Source organism: Takifugu rubripes, chromosome 19 (genome assembly GCF_901000725.2).
Source record: "Takifugu rubripes chromosome 19, fTakRub1.2, whole genome shotgun sequence".
Classification (NCBI taxonomy): Eukaryota; Metazoa; Chordata; class Actinopteri; order Tetraodontiformes; family Tetraodontidae; genus Takifugu; species Takifugu rubripes.
In genome coordinates, this window is record NC_042303.1 from 14,059,388 (window position 1) to 14,081,998 (window position 22,611).

Sequence of the window (22,611 nt, forward strand, 5' to 3'; positions counted from 1 at the left end):
GAGTGGCCTCTCGAGAGCCTCGCATGGCTAATGCATAAACAAAGACATCCTTAAACGCCTCTTCACACATGTCCCCCATCGCAGACGCGGTAGCTTTACCTTTTTATCTCTGCTTTTGCAGCGAGGCGGCTCATTGTTCTTCCATTTGCCGCTTAAAATTTCAGCTGTCTGGCCGCTCTCATTAGCATGTTCCTTTGCAACCGTGTTTTTTGGCTGCAAGTTATTGACCCAAGGACAGCAAAGCAGCCGCTCTCCATGGGATGCTGAGAGGCTCGAAAACCTTTCCACACAAGCGCGTCGCCTTGCAGCGAATGCTTTTTTAAAGAGTGATCGTCAAGAGCTGCATCGCAGCTAAAAGCAAAGAGGGAACTTCTTGGAGTGTTTTGGATGCAACGAACAAGCGAATGTATGCTATTCACTTAAAAACCTGCTAAATTTGCATTCTGTGTAACATCTCATTAAAGTCGAATATGGAAATAAAAAAATCCCTCCAAGATACCTTGAGGCTTCTCACCGCACAGTCGTCTTCCTCCTCATAAATTGGCAAAGGTGGGTGGGGTGGGGGGGGGGGCACTTCTGTTCTGCTGCAGGGCTGACCAGCTTGCTCATCAGTGCTAACTGTAAGCGTGTGCACATGGATTGGCAATGAGCCCCGACCACCAGGGAGCGCCACAAACTGTCCTCACGTGTTGTTTTCTGCTGCAAAGGAGCGGTGCAGGGCAGAAGCATCGAGGGTCTGTAGTCTCACATCGTCATGTGCACGTGGCTGCGCTAGAATTTTCGGCGAGACGCAGAACAGCACAGGGTGACAGATATCATATGGCCTCTTTATGTGCGCCATTGTTGGGCTGCTGCCCAAATGAAGAGGGCATTGTGATGTGTTCGCCTTAAGTGCTGCACTACAGGTCTAAAAATATCCCATATCAGCCGTCTCGGGAGGAACCCACCGCCATCCAGTAATGAGAGAGCGGCGCTCCCCACCAGTGGAAGCCCCACCGTCCCTCCAGATCCCTCTGGCTTCGAGCTCAGCATTGGAGCCACTCCCATTTATCATAGCTCACAAAGCAGAGCAGGGGCTTCACAGAGGAACAGCCCCCTGGTAGACGACTCTCCAGGAAAGCTGACCGATTCATTCGCCGCTCGCATGTCACAGAAGAAGAGAAAGTCCTTTTACTCGCACCTGTTTCTACCTCAGAAAGAAGAAACGGATCTGGAACAGCACAGCGGGCGAGGACAAGCAGCAGAGGGATGGAGGACAGTTTTATCTAGGCCAATTTTTGTATGACACAGGATTTTGCAAGAAATGGTGATAATGACTCAAAAAAAGGCGCCGTGAAAGTTAGAAAAGGCGGCGATAATTACGCAGTGCAAGTTGGGTTATTCAGGCCACAATTGCACTCACTCACGGGAGAAACAATCGAGCCCCGAAGGAAAGAAAAAACATGTTTCCAAAGAGGTGGCAATTATTTCTGTGTGCGTTATTGAAATAAGGAGGAGGAGGATGGTGCAGCGAGCAGAGGCAAATATTCAGCAGTGTGTAAAAAAACCGAAAAAACAAAGAAAACACTGCATGCAGATTTATAGCTGAAAGGTCCTTTTTCAAATACCCAGATTTAAAAGATTAAGGAGATTTAGAGGAAGAAAGGGAAAACGTTACTTAAGATACAAAAACAAGACAAGAAGTCTTCCTTGTTTGAATGTTTTATGGGGCTTTTTAACAGTTAACATAAAAGGTAATATAATGGATCAATTATATATAACTCTGAAGGCTGAGCTTGAAAACCTCAAATCTAAAAATAAGAGACAGATGAATCGCAGTTTATTAATTCATATTGTATCAAGCGGTAAGCAAAGCTCGTCTGAGTCTTTTTTTTAACAAATACCTACTGCAGGGGGAGGAGGGGCATTTTACAAAAAGCTCACCTTCATGACCTTCGTAGTCATGTGACGTTCACAGCAAATGATGGGGAGGGGGCTCTAGAAAAGCAAAAAACATTCCCAAAAGCTTGGACTTGTGCAAACATCGTACGTGAAGGTTTAATATATAATGGTCCTACGCTGCAGCTCAGGGTGTGAGCTGCAAAATGACTCCCGTAGAAACCGTCTCCGCGGTGGCGACTCGACCCACAGGAGCAATTTTACGCTAATTTGCTATCTGCTAGTTATGAGCTGCTATCTGCTCCATTCCTCCCAAATGATCCCCATCTGTTCCCGGTTGAGGCTCTACTTATCGACAGCGGGTCTCTACGGATCACATCTCGCACTTAACAAATGCTCAGTTGAAATATGTCCTTTGGGTCGCTTCAATCCGGGAAGAAATCTGATGCCCACGAATAAATTAATCCATTTTGTCCATTATTGGCAAAGCATCCGTTTGTGTCCAGATGCAACGTGGCTGTCCGGGACTCACAAATACCATCATACGTGTGCTCCACACGTGATTCCCCATAGACATGTGTAAGAGTTTAATGTGATTTGTGATGGATATCCTCTGTCTCTCTCTCTCCATTTTCCCATCGCTGAGTCAATCATCCGTCGTGGAGAAGTTCAGGTTTCCCCCCGGCCTGGCGGTTGTCTCGCTATCGTGTGACCTGAGGAGGAGACGATATCACAGATAAGAGACGACAATCAGTGTCAGACAGACATGTAATTACAGTAAACGGCTCTGTTTCCTGCTTCAGAGTCGCCGAATATTCCGAGTCAGACCCGTTCTGGCTCCCTGTCTTGCTGGATTGATAGTGTTTGTTTTCAGTCCAGCTGGCTGATTGCGTCGACCAACAGTGTCAGCGCCGAATTTCACATGTCTCCGAGGTGTAATATGTTGTTTACACAAGCAGACGATGTGTAATTGGAGACGCAGGGAGCTTGTTTTCTCTCGACAAACCCCACCCGCAGTTTATTTATACTAAACAGATACGGTTGCATTTTAAAATTCCAGCTCGAGCCACAAGAGAATGCCATGTGTATTTAAGGGAACGCGAGGAAGCGCGTATCTGGTGGCGAGGAATCTTTGCAGTTCCTTGTTACGCTATTACCCCGGACGGACAATCTGTCTCTTTCTACAACACACCTACGCTGTGTGGGAGTGAAACAGATGAACAGCGGCAGACCACTGCAGAGGCTGCGATACCGAGGATGAGAAAGGAGGTCAGGCAAGCGCAGAATAAAGGAGCCAGAGCGCGGGGCCTCGCCAGGCCGTTGCCAAGGAATCGATGTCTCGCTGCCTTGTGCGACAGCTCCTACAAGGTCTCCCAGTAACTGCTCAGTGCTTCCGAGGTGCCTTACGGACAATGATGTCCCTTCATCCGCCTCTCTGCCGATCAACTGATCAAGAAGTTTTTATTAAAACAGCATCCAGCAGAACGAGGATTAGTGCACCTCTCCGTCCCAGAGTCGGCGCTCAGTCGAGGGTCATTAATTCCTCTCGCTGTGACTGAGCCCAGCAGTGCTGCTGCTTCTCAGTATGGCCCACTCACCAATTTAATTATGACTCTTAATTGTAGAGCCTCTGTGGAAGGGCCCGGCTATGATGCATTCTAATGAGAGCAACAGATGTTGCGTTGTTGTACCACCTCTCTGCCAATTACTTTTATGGAGAGAGAGCGCCACTTCTCTCACAACTGTAACTCACCTGTAAATAAACTGCACCTGCTGCATCCCACGGCGAGCACACACACAACCACACACAGCACACAGCATTCGTCTGTCCCCTAAATTAGCTTTCATACAGCATCTTACAAAAGAGCCGCAGAGGACCCTCGTTTAAATTAATTTATGTCATCTGAAAAGCGTGGGTTTACACGGTGTCACGCGGCGGGAGGTTTTTTCCATCAGATGTTTTGTCACCCCCTCGCCTGAGGAAACAATGGCACAGCGGATTAGCGCAAAAGGCTCACTTAAGTCCTGTCTGTCAAGTAGACTTTCTTTATGTTATTTGCAGATGTTTGGGTTGTTTGTTTTAAGTGCGGACTCATTAGTATGCATCCCAAAGGACCAAAGATTTTGTTTATAAAACACCTCGTTTTTCTCAGCATCCATTTGGGACAACTTTAATTTCACATGCTGCTGAATAGAATAACAAAGGTGACATGGCGTCTCATAACACAAAGCAAAATCATTTGGTAATTCGCATGAATCCACAGGTGAGCCGGTTGGCTTGGGAACGCTATCAGACCTAAAAAACACGAGCACGACCTGGACAGGACACGCAGACGCAGTTCTCACCTTGGTGGTTTTGACTTTGTTGCCCGTGCTGCAGGACCAGCCGGTCAGGTCAGGCAGGACCTTGCACTCCTCTCCGTCCATGCACGGCTGCATTTGGCACCACCACTTCTGGGCTACGATGGAAGCTGAGGGCAAAAGCACAACAGAACACAACATAAAATAGGACTAACAGTGCTGAATTGACCGTGATCGCCAATGTTATAAGAATGTAGCACCAACAGCATCTTTTTTACAGTGTAGCTGTCACAGGCACTGTCCATGGTGCTGATTGTTCCTCCAAGGCTCTCCAAACCTCCTGCTCAAACCTCCACTATCTCTAGCAGCCATGTCTTTTTTTCATCTGTAATATAATTACTCTGATTTCCGCTGGAGCTAAAATATACAGCAGTTAGCCTCTTTAATCAGATTAATGTAATCCCTCCGTATGGGATCTTAAAGTCTGCGCAGAATGGGCGAGTCTGGCATCAGCAGGATAAAGGAAATAAAATAAAGTAGACAGAAGAGAAGAAATGTGACATTTTGCCCACAGGCACATCTGAATATAACCGATCCTGCGGCCATCCTGAGGGTTGCTGTGCATCGCTGCCACTGTGACTCACGCGGTAGAATTCAGATGAATCATGAATTCTACATTGTTTTGAGTGTGATAAGCAAAACAGAAGGGATAATTAGTGAGTCAATGGATACCATTTCAATTACCAAAGAGGATTATAATAAAGCAGCAGGATCAATCCAACACTGCTCGTAACAGGGACGGGAATGTTCGGGGGGGGGGGGGGGGCATCTGCCAGATCCGTTGCATCCCAATACATTTGTGGAGCGATAAGAGTGCATGAGCGTGTGCATATGCGTTGTTGAGTTGGAGAATCTATCCTGAAATCTGACCTACTGTCCCCATCTGACAGCACCAAGTCCAAAAATAACTTGATTTGTCTCCCCCTCCTAACTATTATCCACCCATTCTTTTCTTCTTTCCATCCGCTCTGAGGAGATGGAGATTTTCCAACTGGTGCCTGGATTGTGATTATTGTGTCTATAATAAAGGAAGTAACGAGCTGGCGGGAAAATGCGTTTCTTCCTGTCTAACGCACAACAACGTGGATAAATCCTCTCCAGCATCGAGGGGGAAAGAAAAGTCTGACTGAGAGAAAAAGTGTGTGTGTGTGTGGGGGGGGGGGGGGGGGGGGGGGGGGGGGGGGGGGGGGGGGGGGGCACGATAAATAAAGAGACCGGGCTGAATAATAGGTGTTCACCAAAGAAAACAGCTTTGTAGTGTGGAAATGAGCAGCGGGGGAACTGGGAGAGGCAGAGACGGAGCGCCGGCGAGGGAAAAAGGCTGTTTAAGTTTGGCTATCGCAGGGAGAAAGCAGCAGATTAAAGAGAGAGGAGGAAAACAAGCTGGAGATGGCTGGAAAGTCTGAGACGTGAATGCAACCACAAAGAAACCTGATGAGTAGAGTTCAAAAGCTCTGCAATTCATCCCGCCGGTTAATGATAAAAGCCTGTTTGTATTTATTCTTTTTTTCATGCACGGGCTCATCAGCTAAAAGCTGTGTGGCGTTCAGGAACATGGTCCTTACACAGGGAGGGCGTGGACATGACGCACAGCGTGATGCCATCCGTGACGCAGGATGACCATTTCGAGTGTTGGTTTTAATAGCGGCTGTTTCCAACCTATGCTGGAAATATCAGATTCACCATCTCAGACGTTCCACTTTACATACAGCTGGACAAAACGACACCCCGTCTGCGAGACGGCACTGGTTCATTAGTGAGCCGGAGAACAGGCAGGCAGCTTCCCACTCGTCCCAGTATATACCAAAGGCCCATTAATGCAGCTGCTTCTCCATCTCAACACCATTTTCAGCAACTGGTTTGATGCTCAGTTGCCATTAAGGTCCCCAGAAAGAGCACAGTTTTAAAGAAGACGTTCTCTTTTTTTCTGAACGAGCATCCATGCAAATATTCACCTGCATATTCAAAAACTGTGAAAATGTAAAAATGGCTCAACATCATCAGTGAGAATAGACCCACCAGGGGAAAGAAAAGGGAGAATAACACATTGTGATACGTATCTCTGAGGTCTAATTGCATCTGTCTCATTAAAATTCTCTATCTATATTCCCAAAAGGTGCGCATGCTAAATTAGACAGACACACATTTCATCACCCTTACAATCGCCTCATTACAGCGCTGCGTTCAAAGCGTCTCTCTTTAGACTCCTCATGCTGAGACTGCGAGGGTTCCGCTGGGGGCAACCGTCTAGACGCTGCTTTGCTTAAGGTACAGGTGATTAGGAGAAGCTGAGGACTGAGGCTATGCTATTCCCCAGGTTCTTGGAGTCTCTGGGGCCCTCTAAATAAGTTCTCTGTAGCTTTGGTGCTACGAGGCTCCTCACAGCTCCGTCTCCATCTCTGACTGATCACGACACGTCAGTCTAACCATAACGTGATGAGTGTCACTCATTTTAAAGTGCGTGCGTCTGTGTGCGTGTGTCAAACGTCAGTTCAGATCGCGTTCAACCAATCCGGTCTGGATCTCCCTGCAGACCGACCCAAATTGTAATGTTTGTGACATCAAGTGGACAAAGTTGAAATTACAGGCCCCCTCCATCTTTATCGTACTTTCTTTTGATTCCAGCTACAACCATCACAGCTGGATTAGAGAAGGAAGCAAGCGCTGTTTATGCATAGAAACCTCTGTGATGCCCAATTAACACTTAATGTATTTATATAGCGCTTGTTCACAAAGTGCTCGTCAACACCAGCTAATTTGATGCATCTCTTCTTGGTTGGAAAGATAAAGCTAATGACACAAAAGGAGACGCCAGCTCTCTAGAAGAGACAGGTGAAAATTGGAATATCTGGGGCTGCTAATTGTACACTGTAAATTGATCGTGTCAGGTGATCATCGGGCCTGGAGTAGCTTTACTGTGTAGAGAAAACAATGGATGAGTGAGATAAAGAAATTCAGCGGGTCGAACTCATTGTGTCAGTCAAATATAGGCTGTGACGCACTCAGGCACGGCTGTCGCCAGCCATTACTCCTGACTGCACACCAGGAGGAACAAATGGATGAAAAATGAATGGAACTCAATGTAAAGTCTCAATGTAAAGACAGTGTGCACGTGCGTGCGTGCGTGGGTGTGTCTATGCTCACATATATGTTGCCCCAGTGCAGTGAGTGTCAGCCATAAAAGCACAATCATGAGAAGTCTCTTGCCCTTGTTCCCTGGTCATTAATATTTAAAGGGCATCCGGTGTCCTGTCTCCCTCTCTCTTTTATTTACACACACACACACACACACACACACACACACACACAAGAAGAAGTTGGGGATGGACCTGGAGGTTGGGATGCCCTGAGGCATTGTAACTGTTCCGCTCAGTGATCCTGTAGTACAGAAGCAGCCCGAGAGCAGCATCCATCTCTTTCCACAATGATTTACTGACGTGCTGCGTCTCTGCCAGCGTGGCCAGGCGTGCATGACGCCGAAATGTGTGTGTTGGTGGGGGGGGGAGTCACCGAATGTGACTATGCTCTGTGAAATGTCGCCGTCGTGCGCAGGAGGGCAAAAGTCAAACGTTAGTGAGCGGATTTGGAGAGCAAACAACAGCAGGCCGGCGCGCCCTCACACGCTAAACTGGATTTGTCTGCCCTGTAATGAAAGGCTGCACGTCTGCGTGTCCAAGTTCAACCAAATAAATCCACTCATCCGGCATTTTATCAAGTTTCCAGTTCTGTGTGGCGCCCGCTGCCAAACACACGTTATTGGTGCCGTCTGCGGGATGATTCAAAGCCATTTTTACTGTTACTGCTCGGATATTCAGAGCAGCAAGTTGTTAACTTTTTTTCAGTTATGTGCAACCTCTAACTTCAAACCTTTTCTGCTTAGAAAAAGCAAAACTCTGGGTGACACCGAGCAGCTAAAAGTGTAACGATTTAAGGTGACATTCATTAAAGGTTATGGGACCAGATCCTCCATCAGACTCAGTATTAACCTATTAAAATGTTCCCCGAGTTATTTATTTACTTCTTTCGTTACTCCTGCGACCTTCAGACGGTACCGATGATAAGCGCGGCTTCCTGACAAAGACCTAAACGGGCAAAAGTGTTTCTGATGGATGGACTTCACTCGAACAAAACTTAGTGACAGTAATGGCCCCCACCAGGCAGCAGCCAGTAATGGGACCCGCCACCATTTACTCCCCTTTCAGCCGGCATCAATAATGTAACTTCATTTACACTCCAGCGCCTCTACAAAGACTGGCCACAAAGACGGGCTGGTCTCTCTCCATCAGCAACCCAGAGCCTGATGGAGGTGAGAGTGGCCCCGAGCAGAGACGTGTTGCAGGCATGGCAAGGTGTCGGGGGAGGTGAGACCTTTTCTGACTGTAAAATTAGAGGTTGAGCGTGACTCATGAAGCAGGGGATGGAGTTACAGGTGGGAGGTGAGAGGGAAAAGGGAAAGCACAGGCTCTGGGGGGGACGAAAGAAAGAAAGAAAGGGTTCTTTCTTTCTTTCTTCTGAATGACTTTCAGCAGCACAATAAAAGCTGTCAATTAGCCTCTGATGACTCTTCACAAAACTGAACCGAGTCTTTCAGGAGAAGTGAACAAACATAAAACAAGCACTTTTTTCTGCAAGCTCTCACATGATTCCTGATTTATCCACCCCTCCCTTTCATTACAAAGCCAATCATTTTTCGCAATGGCTGCCTGATCCTATCATTATCAAGCCTTTGTTCCCATCTAGGAACTCATCACAAAGGTTAAATAAACAACACATTTACTTTTCAGTGCTGGCTGAGGAGAGTTCTGATGCTGAATTGAGCGTCTGAGGCATTCGAATGCGAAAAGCGCCCCCTACTGGCCACATGTTGACATAGCATCAGCCAGTTCAAAACCGGCAGCAGCGAGGAGGATTGCATCAATCACTCCCGCGGTTTAGACTGAATTAAGCACAGGAAGGAATGACTGTGCACCTCAGGCTGCAAATCAGGTACATTCGATGTTGATTAGGGACTAATGAAGGCCACAAAATGGAAACATTAAACACCTCAGTGAGTCAAGAAACAAAAAACCCACTTAAACATGATTAACATTGGCTGAACATTTTGTTCCACTTGCACATGTCAAACACTCAGATTTGTATAATTAAAGGTTTATAGTTTGTTCTTAAGTGACTCAGCGGGGATTCAAACCTCTCTGGGAGTGTTAGAGAATGCAAATGAAAATAATTGCAGCCTTTAAAGTATGACATTCTGTAAATGTCTCTGCGTGTGAATGTCTCAGGGTGGAGTTTCGGTGTAATTACAAATGCCATGGTTATTACATTTGGACATACAGACTGGAGAGGAAGAAAATGGCACAAGTGTGCCATTGCTCCAGAACAAAAACACATTGATGGAGCGGCGAACAGATGATCTGATGCGCCTGACCGGGATCCGGCTGACTGAGCCGGTGCGTTCGCGATCTCCACGGAGCCCCGTGGATGCCAGAGGGCACCGGTTGTGATGGCGCTGAGGGAGCGTACGGTTCGAGTGTGGGACGCAAAAAGGGTCACGGTCGTCAAATGTCCTGAAAGAGCAGAAGTGCAGAACATCTGCTCCCGGTCTGTCCTGCCAGAGGGAAAATGGAGTTCAACAAAAGGAAAAAGCAGTAGTGATCGAGCAAAAAGTGCTCATAAAGGCTGGGAAATGCTGTGACTCCAGGTTCTCAACACTGAGAGCGCTCTGAGGTCACTGCGGCGCCGTTTGGATGCTCGCCTTGACTCTGAAGTCATTCTAGCAGCTTTTCCCAGGGATGCCTCACACACACCCCTCGTTTCAGCAAACGCATCTGCCACGGACAAACATCTACCGACATCTCACGCCACGGGGTCACCTGCGGCCAGACAGGAAGCGGCGGCCGGACAGCCTCCCGCAGGTTCAGACAGCCTCCCGCAGTGGTGAGTTTTGTTTTGTTTTTACCTTCCACGCAGGAGGGCCGGGCTCTCGTGGTGCCAGCGACCTGCCCGGGGAAGCAGGAGCACTTGACGGTCTGAGAGCGCTCCTCGATCTTGTTCTTGTTGCAGCAGCGATGGATGGCCACCACCTCACACGTGCCCTGCTTCACCTGGTAGGACACTGAGAGACAGAACAAATTCACTGAGTTTTCCTTCAGCTTCAAATACGTTTGTAAATAACACACGCGCACTAAAATAATTATGGGCACCCTGAAACCGTTCAGTACAGTTTGTGTTATCTCTCATTTACACTGTTTGTGGTGCTCGGGGAATAATTGCTTTTCTCTCGACACCTCTGACACACCGGCAGAGTCTAATCTTCCCTTGATTATCTCGCCCGCTCCCGTTAATGACGGTGATGGGTGCACTTCACTTTAGCCCCGAGCTCTCCGGTGGCAAACATATTCCCGCAGCGATTCGTAATTTATGTGCAATCAAAACTTTAAAATGTCTCCTTCATTCAGGCTGCTCATGGAGGAAATGTGTGCTGGAGGAGTGAAGGTGGACACTTACAGGAAGATCCGTCCCCGACTGTTGCCTGGGTTGTGTGTAATTATTGCTCCTGGCTGCTGGACAGGCGGCGGCTGCCATCTCAAAGCTCTTTGTGTGTTCCCCGGGGGGGCTCTGGCACCTTTTCTCCCAGAGCACAACAAACCATCCCGGTGACATTACAACCTATAAGCCTCTCTATAGCCGCTGAAAAGAACCCCGGTTACAAGGCGCCATAAGCCCAGATTTCATTTATCTACGTGACTTTACCCACACTCCAGAACTTTTCATGCTCAGCTCAATGAGCTTTTGCGGGCAGATGGGAAAACGCACGCGCGTGTGCACACGTGCGGCTTAAACGCACACACAGACACTGTAGAGGGTTCCATTTCCGCAGGCCGTGGCCCTTCTCATCCTTTCTGATTTAAAGTTTGTTTGTTCTCTTCTCCAGAGAGCCCCATCAATGATCTGAGGCTCTCTGAGGGCACCCCTCCACTATCATCCCTCCACTTTCATTTCCCTCACTCCTCTGTCTCCAACACTCCTGTCCCCCAAGCTGCTGCCCCCATACGTGCACACACACCTGCGCACGCTCCCTTACGCACACACCAATATGTTCTGAAAGGTCCAAAATAATGAAATAGGGCACTACTCATCCAGGCCGCCATCACTGTAGCAGCGATAACGGTGATGGGATCACAGAGTGACGTCTGACCTCACATATAATCAGATTGTCTTTGTTTTGATCAGGCAAACCCTCATTATCATGAAAGCCTGCTGGGAATTAGCTCAACACTTAACGTAAGGATGAACCGTCTATGGACGATTGGGGGGGGGGGACAAAGGGAGATGGGAAGATAGGGGGAGAGGAAGGGAAGCATAGAGACAGGAAAGGGAGATAGAAAGAGGATGGAGAGGGGAGAGATCCAGACAGGGAGAGGCAGAAAGACAGGAAAGAGCAGCTTTGTGTTGTCGGGGGCAACAGAGCTGCTCTCTGCTATTCAGCCGCTGAGGTCAGAACGTCTGCAGTTCTCTTGCCTTTATTGGAGCAAAAAAAAGTGTAACACAAGCAGATCCAATTGTTAAAAAATGTTTCTTTCTGCAGGTCTATCAGGTTAAAACCGTTTCATTGTGTTGATCAGTTGGTCCTTCAGTGGTACACAAAGCAGCCAGGGAAATATGCAACATCCTTAATTAAAGGGATGAAGAACCAGAATGAAAAAGCACGCAGTTATTTCTGATCACATGCGTCTTCCTTCCACCATTCACATCATCGCTGAGCCCACGTTCACCTCGCAGCACTTCTCGCTGAATTTAACCAAACCGAGCAGGGATTTTTGGTGTAACGCACCGCCTCACTGGCAGCACAGAGATCATTTTCTCCTCCCTCCATCAGGTCCTGATGAGTGCACGACACCTCGGCTGTGTCCTCGAACAGTCGGCCGCCGGGCCACACACGTGAAATAAGAATGCATGTAATGTCTGCCCTTAAACCACTCGGCCGCGGCCTTCCAACTGTAACTGCAGCACACCGAGATGAAAAGTCTCCTCCAGCTTGGATAAACGCTTCCATCCCTGTGTCAGTCAAACAGAAGAAGGTGTTGCCAGAGACCGGTGGAGGCGAGTGGGTGCGACCAGGCGAGCTGATGGGATTGTCGGGCTATTGATGTAGGCTGACGGAGAGAGAGGCAGGTAGCAGCGGTGTGCAATTTATCAAAAAAAAAAAAGCTGCCTTCCTCCTGTCAATACCCAGAAAGCACGTTCGCAAGCCTGAGAGGCCGAACGTTTCTTGTAGAACCAGAAAACCAGGTCAGACACAGCACCAAATTCCATATAAAACTTCGATCGTTCCTCCTTCATCCCACTTCACCAGCTTCTCTACATCTCTGTCACTTTCCTCTCCTGATCTGACTCCCCACTCACCCCGATCCCCCCTTACAGCCCCCCCTCATCAATCCTCTTGACATTATCGCTGTTAAACAGGCCTGAAGCTAATTATCAGCATCATAGTCAGTGGGACTTCAAAAACATTTTTCTAAATTTAAAAAAAATATCAAAAATCCTATATACTCTATAAAATCTAAAAATATTCTATTAAATGAAAGTAATAAAAAAAATTGAAAAAACAAATTTTCCAATGCATTTTTCTGCCTCCAGTGCCCCCGTGTGGTCGTAAACGGTACTGTGCCCGCTTCAAGCATCAAAACCACCTCTCTGACCTGGCAACAAAACAGTCAAAACACTTGAGTGGAAAAGTTATCAGGCAGTCATAACATACAGCCAATTATTTCATAACCTCACCCTGCCATGTGTTTGTCATGTTGGTATTCAGAGGCAACAGGTCCACCAATTACAGGAAACCTCCTAATGAAAGGCGTCAATCAGCCTGGGAGCGAGCTATCGCGTTTCACACGCTCAAGCGGAATAAAGAGTGGGCGAAACCCCCTTGCTGACCTTCACAATACACAAGACCGGCAATTAGCAGTGTCCCTGCCGCAAGCAGGCGGCCTCCAAGCCGTCAAAAGGCAACTAACACAATCAGTGAGAGCGCCGGCTGGATACTGATAGCATTTGTGCGCCACATAAAGGTCACCTTAAAAACACAAGCATTCAGAGGGTACAATTAGGGAAATTGTCATGATTACGTCTTTGGAGGAGTTGAATCGAGAGAATGTCACCAACAAGCGGAGGCCTAATTTACTGCTGTTTTCTGCCTGTCAGTCACAGGTCAGGGTGGTTTTCTCCAGGTTGAGCTGGCAGCCTTTAAATAAATTCCACTGATTCCTTTAGTATTAACTAAATGTTAATATTAGTTCATGCAATAGCAACCGGCCATGAACAGCGCCACACTTTCAGTCTGTTATAAAGCTAAACCACTAAAGAGCTGAGAAGATCACTGCTGATCTCACCCACATAGATCTGTTTGTGATGACTCCTCCAGACAGCTGAAGTGGCGTTTGCGTCTGTGCGAGTTTGGAGCTAATCATTAAAAAAGAAAAAAAAAAAGAAAAAAAAAACGTTGTTGACCCCGTTGTCGAGGCCTGACGTACCTGTCGGTCCCAGGGGGGCACCGGCAGATGCCGGGTCATCGCAGAACATCACCAAGGCAACAACGTAGGCCACCCACAGAGGCCAAGCTGACCTCCCCCACAGTTTCATCCTGAGAGAGATGAGCGAAGAAGGAGCAAAGGTTGAAAAAGAGGGAGGGAGGAAAAAGAAAAGGCCTCAAAAATAGACCTGAGCAGAATTTCCAGCACATTCAGTAACAGCTAACCCAGCAGCACTGGTTATCACATTAAATATAACTGGATTTTCATCTGGGACCGCCAGATTATCAAGCAATCACTGCAAACATGTCATTTATTTGAAATAAAGAAATTAAATTAAATATAGAAATGTATCAAATACAGCATAAACAAGTCCCAGCAGTCAATTCTGGGGAGATCTCCCGTTTCCCAGGTCATCTCACCTGTTGGTTGTCTCTTTCTTGTTCGCACTTCCTCTTAGTGTGCACAGGACATGACTGCATAGATGGATGCCTCGGCCTTCCTCCTTCACCTCCACCTCCTCCTGCGCCTCCTCCTGCGCCTCCTCCTGTGCCTCCTCCTTTCACCTCAAACTGGAGAAGTCCCTGAGGAGAGGAGGTGCAAAGACATCCGGTCAGAGAGGTCAGCCTGCTGAGGGGTACCACGGTGGCCTCCGGTGGGCCGCCTTATATCAGGAGCCACACACACACACAAACACACACACACACGAACACGCTGAGAGAGATGTGAAGGGCAGAATTCTGTCAGATGCATTGTTTACAGTGGGTTCACCTACCCCCAGGCTGAATGTGACCCCCACATCACACACCACTCTCTATCTCTCATTCACACACACACACACACACACACACACACAGATCGTATTCAGAATGTGGAGGCCAAACCGTTAGGATAACACAATTTGAAAACAGTGTATAAAAGAAAAAAAACCTGCTCGATGTTTTGGTAGCTGCAACATTGATGATCAAACACACACACACACACACACATGCATGAGCGAATGCTTGTACAGCATTTACAAAGTAAATTCAGCGTTGGAGAACAACAGGAGATCCTCCCTAATTAGAGCTCAATGACACTTTCTGAGGCACACGCTTCTACACACTGTCACTCATTCACACGTGTGAACAGACGTAGGAGGGAGAGAAAAAGAAGGAGTAAATTCCCATTCCATCCCATCCCCTGAGCGGGTGTCAACATACCTAATTCAACACGTGGCCACCTTGACAAAGGGACTAACGCTGTAATATGAATGAAAGACAACAGATTTGCATTAATAACAAAATGCTCTCCCCTCGTGGAACCTTCATTATTCATCAGGACTCATTGATGTGCAGCTCAGGCCTCCTGCTTTGAACTACCGGGAACTGAGCAACTCCCAACCATAGGTGTGGCTACACTGCCCCCTGGTGGCGGATACAAGGGCAACAGCTGAATTCACGTACACTCATGTTTAAAGAATATATACATTTATATCCCTGTGGAGGAAAAAGCATTGAGATTTTAGAACTGTAAAATAGGATCCTAGTGGAGTTTGGCACTGTAAAAAAAATTGTGAAAAATTAAATTAAAAAATGAGAACACTGAAAATTGCCTCAATTAAGACAATATATATGAAATAGTGCTGCATCCTTTCTTTGTGTGTGTGTGTGTGTGTGTGTGAGCTCTGTGTCATTTCCTGCAGAGTGACATGAGCATGTAATAAGATATCCAGACGAAAACGTGTCCTGGCGCCCCACACGTCAAAACTACATCATGCACCAGCGACTTCGAGGCTCTTGCGCACACACACACACACACACACACAATCATACATATGTCAGTGTGACCCGTGTACATGACAACTGACGTTCCTGTGAAACTTGTAGGATATATAAAACATGGGGACGCGCTGCGCTTGACTGAGATGATGCTGACGCTCAACTGTTAGCGGTGGCAGCGATTACATCATCAGGACAGGAAGTTTCTGCTCGACAGATCTGATCTCCTGTGGTGAATAAACACTGCACCATTACACCGTAACCTCCGTGTCACTAGTTTTGCATATTCCTGTCTGGCCTTGGCCGGATCTCATTTGTTTGCAGCTCTTAAATCAGACTTGATAATGAATAACACAAAGGTTTTATCGATCTCATAATGTCCAAGACTCTAATCTTGTGTCTGAATTGAACTGAAAAGATTTGTGTAAGAGATTTAAATTGTATTAAATGAAGCCTTATTAATGTATGGACCGCTGAGCAGAAGAGATCAGTTTGGGCTGTGCTTCAGCTCCAGCATGCGTGAAAAGAAATCAAGGTGGTGAAATTGAAGATAACTCCAGTATCACACCAGTGCAGCGCCGCTCTGATTGTATTTGCATGAACCAAGAAGGCAACAACAACAACAAAAAAAGCGTATCAGTGTAAAACTGAGTGCGTCTCCCTGAGGCAGAAAGATATTGGAAATGAAACGGGTGAGAGCACAAAGCCCGGTGGAATGGTACACGCTGCGTTTCGGATTCCTGCAGATATGCAGAGTGTTAACATCCAGTCGGGGGGTGTAATATTGGGCTTCGGCGCATTTGTCTTCCTCTGAGTCGGAACATCGTTGAGTTCTGCTACTGCAGGTCAGCGGGTGTGTGGAAAAGGGTGTGTGTGTGTGTCCCGAGAGCTCTAAAACCCAGCAGAAGAATTCCAGGATCCAGAAGTTCTGAGAAGAAGAGGGACAAATGAGTGGAATCTCTGTGAATGTGTCCATCAGCCCCTCCTCACACCCCTTCGTGTTCTGTCATTGGTTTAACCGTCAGAGTGAAACAGAGTGAGAGGAAAGTCGGAATTCAGGAGCGTTACCTGGCTCCAGTATTGACGTGCAGGAGCGAGGGGACGTCCGTGGCTCTGAGCTACCATTACAGCCCCATTGATCGGCCTGCACTTAAGTCCAGATCCCACCTTGTTGCACAAGCCACCATCTCAGGATCCGATGACCTCGAAACATTTGCGTCTCTGCACGCATGGGGGGACTCGTGCGCTTTCATTGTTGCTCCTCTCACCCTGGTGGGGGGCTGAAAGGCATTTTTAATATCTGTTGGCTGTTCACTGACCCAGCTCTTTTATTCTTCCTCTCCCAGCTTATTTTCATCTCTCTCTCAGTAATGGTGATGAGGTCTAATGTGTGTTTGACTTTCACAACAGGGGGTCTTGGTCCAGCTGGCACACACACACACACTGTCACACAACAGAAGAGGTGCTTTTGCACAAAGCACACTTTCTTGTGCAACACCATGCAGACACATTTGCATAACAGCCCCAATCTCAGTTTTAATAGCGAGTTATTAGCGCAAGTATTCAACCGGTTCTGTGGCCTCTATTTTACAGATGCACAGTTAAAACTCTAGACAGCCAACAGAGAACAGAGCAGCCCCTCCTCAGGGGTACGGCCCGGGCTCTAAATCCATTGCACTCTAATAAAGCACTAAAAAACCATTAGAAGTTAGCATTTCTCAGCATTGAAGGGTGGATGGAAGGGAGGAAAAAGCAAAGGAGACACTCAGACGTCTGCACACCCACACTTTTTTGCAAGTTTGCTTTACTTCTCTGCTCGGCCAAAGTAGCTGCAGTATTGATGTCTTTGTCCTCTTGTCGCTCCTCTTTTATCCTCGCTGACTGCAGCCGACTGTTGATGATGAAACGGAAAGAAAAAAAACAGTCTTTATGCACCGCTCCACTCACTGGGAAAAAGCTCTGCGGTGCTGCTGCTTATCTGTTTTCCCTGCATGAAGCAGTTTACCTGAATTTATGGCCAAGTGTGGGACATTTTTCCCCATGAACACGGTTTGGTGCAATCATATAACAGACAAAGCCAAAGCATGCATGAGTGTGTCTCTGTGCCTGTGTGGATCTCTGTGGCCAGCAGGCTCAGAAAGGTGCTAAAAACTTCCTATTAGCAATCTGCCATTAAGTTTGAGCAAAATTCTACTCTCTCTCTCTCTCTCTCTCTCTCTCTCTCTCTCTCTCTCTCTCTCTCTCTCTCTCTCTCTCTGTTTTCAATCAATGGACACAAACAATAAGAAGCTGCTTTTATGACCTTACACACTTGTGCCGTCTGCCCACAACATATGCAGAGAGCACCTTGATTTTATCTAATGAATTGCTTGCCGTTAATTATATTAAATGCTGTTTGTGCCAATGCCAAATTAGCAAACCACACGAAAGGGAGCCGTTGAGGCAAGAAGGGAATAAAATAACCCGGCAAATGAAGGAGCCAGGGACAAGTCAGGTGTGTGTGTGTGTGTGTGTGTGTGTGTGTGTGTGTGTGTGTGTGTGTGTCAGAGGAGAACTGTGGAGAGAGCGGAAGCCTGATCAATTGTTAATTTTACAAAGTCGCTGGGACGTGTCAGCAGTGTCAATAAGTGAATTAATTTGTCTGTGGCTCTGTGGAGCACGACACCGCACGGCTGTCCTCCGCAGAGATGAGAGGGGCCTCTAACCCGGCGCCGCTCGTAGAGCAGCGAGGACGCGCACGCACAGCCACAACTCTGTTGCTTTGTGTGGTTCCTACAAATATCTGCATGGATCCTTTTTTTAATCATTTGGGGGAACGATGCTGGCTGTTGCTTTACTTTGTCATCATCCAAAAGGTAGAAAAATGTAAACAAATTTTTGAGTGTCATGTAAAAAACCGAAAGGAAAAAACAGGTTATAATTCTTTTTAATACATGTGGGAATTTTGGTATGATGTAGCGAAAGAAATGATTTTAAAAAGGTCCCATGCAAACATCTTTGGGTTTTGGAGGTTTTCTTGAAGAACACCAGCGATTTAAACCACTAGAACATAATGATTCCTCCTCCTCTCTTGTCCCGACATCAGGCTACAGGATATTGTCCCCCACTGACTGACATCAGTAGGACACCAAGACTGACCCTGGAACCCTTTTTCATTACAAAACCATCAACTCCAGCAGGCACCAGGTGGACGCAGACTTCCTCTCCTACCCACGCTCCTCAGTCATCTCTGGTGGAGCAGAATTCCCCCACACCAGTTAGCGACACATCTGCCAGCTGCCAGAGGGGACCCAGCGGTGAGGCGCCGCCTCGCACTGGGACGCACAAGCGACTGGAGCGGCAGATTGCATCCAAGGTGATAGATAAAACACCGAGGGAAGGAGCCACACCCGTTCAATTACAATCATTACTTTCACCTCAGGAGATTAGTCACGGTCACAGCGAGTTAGCGCCGCGAAGATGTCCCCCTGAGACCTCTGAAACACAGTCAAATTAAGTTTTTGCGAAAGAGAAGTTTTAAAAAATGACTTAAATGCACGACGCCATCTGTGAGCAGGGCGCAGCAGAAGCCAAGGGAGTGGTTTTGGATGGCTGCTGTCCCGTTGCCGGTCTTCTGGGTGTGTTTGTGCGAGCTGCAGGTACAGGCAGGACCTGAGAGATTGAGGGTCGAGATGATGCCAAACAGCAGGCCGAGGCCTTTTCTGGCACTGGCTGACTGGCTGACATGAGTCTGAGAGAACACCCCCCCCCCCCCCCCCCCCCCCCCCCCCCCCCCCCCCCACACACACACACACACACATGCCATGCAATAAGGGCTTAGGCCCCAGCAGAGGGAGGACATCAATGGCCATGTGGGCAAACGACACCTGAATGACTACAACGGGATATCATCGCTGACTTCAAATGAAAAAATGGACATTGAGCATCCTAATATGTATTAATAATAATATTTTTAGTTAAAATGGGGCTTTTGATCTTGGATCCAACATCATGGGGAACTTTTAAAGACTCAATGGTGAAGCTGAACTATTGTTTATAGTGGGACAGGAGCAGAGTTGGATGTTGAGTCCGGTGGTCAGATCGTGAAGGTCTGGCAGATCCACCTGCTAAGCTCAAGCATCAGCCCTTGATGACCCAGATATAAGAATCAGCACCTGCAGGAACGCTGAGCAAATGCACGAAGATTCGCATGAGCGCCAGCTGCAGTGCAGAATAAGGGCTGAATGTCTGAAATCTACCACCACTTCAGCATTCTTTGTAATAATAGAGCAATTTATTTACCAGGTAGAAGTGGGAGGAAGGATCAACACCTCATGAAAGTCTCAACTTTAGCATTTTTTTCCAGAAACGTTATATTATGACCTTTGTCCGCCTGTGGTTTTTGTGGTGGATGCAAGAAACAGATACATGCCATTCTCATTGATCTGACATCTCCCTGGCCTCCATTAGAGTCATGGATCTGCTGTTTGGAAGAGAAAAAAAAATCAGTCTCGAGTGTTTATTTATTTATTTATTTATTTATTTTCCCTGAACCTGATGTCATATCAGAGAAGTGCTCCTGCTCATCCCTTTTGGGTCACATTTTCGGTCTGTCTACACAATATGGAAAAATATCTTTTCCCTTCATTTTGGAACATCACCTCAGCACCATCACAGCTCGCAGACACACACACACACACACACACACACACATACGCACACACACACATAGACACCGTATCTATGCTCAACTCTACCCTTCCTTACTTCCGCTGTTGTCTGTCATCTTCCTGGTTGGCTATGTCCTTATGCAGAATCCCAAACACACACACACAAACAGACACACACACACATCACCATCATTCTCAGCCAGTCATCCTGAGCATCCCTCTGTGGGGTAAATAGATAGGAGGCTGTTGAGTCATGCAGAGCTGAACGGCTCCCCAAAGATGTCAACTGTGGCAATGCCGTGGCTGCCACCACTGGGAGCAGCGATAGAAGGAGTGTTAGGAGAAAAGAGGGATGGAAGGGCCCTTACAATAGAGAGAGAGAGAGAGAGAGAGAGAGAGAGAGTAGAAAAAGGGAGGATGGTGTGTGTTTGTGTGATCAACTGTCGTGGGAGGATGGAGAAAGGGTTACAAAGACGAAGAGAAGTCATCTGCTACAGACAGGTAAAGAAGCTGTGTGTGTATGTGTGTGTGTGTGTGTGTGTGTGTGCGTGCGTGCGTGCGTGTGTGCGTGTGTGTGTGTGTGTGTGTGTGTGGTTAGGATGAGAGAGTAATCTCCCCAGGATTAAGAGTGCTGCTCCTGTGTTAATGTGACTGTCAATGAGAATTAGGTCCCTGCACCGATCCTCTCCTGCAAACCTCTCCCTCCCTCCTTCCCTCAACACCCCCCGCCCACCCCCATCCCACCCCCACCACCCCGCCTCTGCCACACTAATGACACCACTTACTGTGAAGTGATCACCACCACACGCTTGAAAAACAATGGGGGAAATTATTACACACTTTCAATACAATACCAATTGCGGACCTATAGAGGGGGACAGGAAGAAGGACAGGAGGAAGGGGTGAGGGGAGGGGGGCATGAGAGGGATGGATACGAGGATGACTAACGCTACAGCCTGATAGGGGCTGGTTCTCATTACAGAGCCTATTAACATGTACCAAGTATAGTTTCCCATTTTCCTATCTTGGAACACAAAAGTGTGTGTGTGTGTACGTGTGTTTGTGTGTGTGTGTGTTAGAGAGAGAGGGGGGGAGAGAGCATGATTGTGTGTGTCTATTAGCCTCAAGGGCGCACCACCAGACTCCTGTGCACAATTTGACCGGGAACCTCACGCCTCCCCTGGGCTCCGCACAATCACAAAGGTGCGTGAAAGGGAGCCCGGTCCGCGCATCGCCCTCACTGATCAATCAGGAACGTCCGAATAAATCCGAATGAACACATATTTACATCCCTGCCACCTTACATCCCCCCTGCACAGATACCGTCAATACTTCGGCGCGTCGGTTTTACGCAGGGAAATTACGCATGGAGAGGGAGTGGAGTGACTTTTATCGGGGAGGTTTCCGTTTGGAATCCCTAAAGTTCCTCTGGCGAGCCAGTCAGCCAGTGATCACTCTCTTCTCTCTCCTGCTTCCAACTGACAAAATGTAGGAAAAGTCCCTCACCGAGTCCTTCACCCATCCTCGTTTAATTCTTCTGTTCGTCTATATGTCAAGATCAGACATAAATAACATAAAAGGAATTGAATTGGAATAAAAGAAACACCGCCTTACCTAAATGTGTAAACTCCACGTCATGCTCACCGGGGCTTTAGAGGGAATCCAGCTGAGAGCGCTTTGCCACTTTCTGCTTCAACTCCACTGATTTGTTTTCCCTTTAAATGGGACAATTCCTCTGAAACGTTGTTTCAGTTCCGCGCCGCGCACCCAAACACGAGTGAGCAGGACTACTGTCACACCGGAGCAAAAACCCTCCGGATCCGGGTGAGAAAGCCGAGCTCAAGCGGCGGCGATGTGCTCCAGGCTGCCATGATCTCAGACGCGTCCCGCCTGAAGCCCGCAATGAGGACAAAGTCGTCAAAAGTGCGTAATCCCCCCCCACTGAGAAAGCCGGCTGGTGCGTGTGGAGAACACCCGACACAAGTTCATACCCCTGCGCGCCAGTTCCACGCGGAGGCGTGATGGTCGCAGGGGAGATGACCGCTGGAGTGATGGCACGGTGATGCGGGAGTGATAGTTTTGCGCTCCCGACGCTCCTCCCGAGCAGGGATCGATTGGACGTGAGAAATGCGATACGAGCCCGTCTTCCCCATTCAGAACACGTGCAGCAGCGCCCGCCCCAGTTCACCATTCAGACCCCCCTCCCCCCCTCCCTCCTCACTGATGTCATTTAGTTTAGCCTAGGCCGGTAAAGCGCTGGTCCTGTACGCGCAGTCTCACAATACTTGGGTTCTCTCTTAATGGTTGGAACCAATTAGTGGCCTCTCGTTTACCACATGGATCTACACAGAACGGGGGTGTAATTTCTCACACGCGCGCAATCCTCCGCCTCGATCATCTGAGAGATCTTGTAGCATCGATACACTGCGCGCTGGG

At 47.8% G+C, this 22,611-nt stretch overlaps 1 protein-coding gene across 2 annotated transcripts; it reads right to left on the bottom strand.

Moving 5' to 3' along the window:
* Positions 1–1,691: 1,691 nt before the first annotated feature.
* Positions 1,692–22,324, bottom strand: tafa4b (TAFA chemokine like family member 4b). 2 transcript variants are annotated; one of them, XM_029827512.1, is made up of 7 exons: positions 21,790–22,324; positions 17,335–17,417; positions 14,189–14,350; positions 13,770–13,879; positions 10,196–10,351; positions 4,225–4,349; positions 1,692–2,591 (listed from the first exon to the last, which is right to left on the bottom strand). In XM_029827512.1, exons 4-7 carry the CDS (start codon positions 13,876–13,878, stop codon positions 2,580–2,582), a joined length of 402 nt encoding a protein of 133 aa, XP_029683372.1. In that variant the 5' UTR covers position 13,879; positions 14,189–14,350; positions 17,335–17,417; positions 21,790–22,324; the 3' UTR covers positions 1,692–2,579. The 2 variants fall into 2 exon arrangements, with proteins under 2 accessions (XP_029683372.1, XP_029683371.1); XM_029827511.1 differs by lacking the exon at positions 17,335–17,417.
* Between the last annotated feature and the right edge of the window lie 287 nt (positions 22,325–22,611).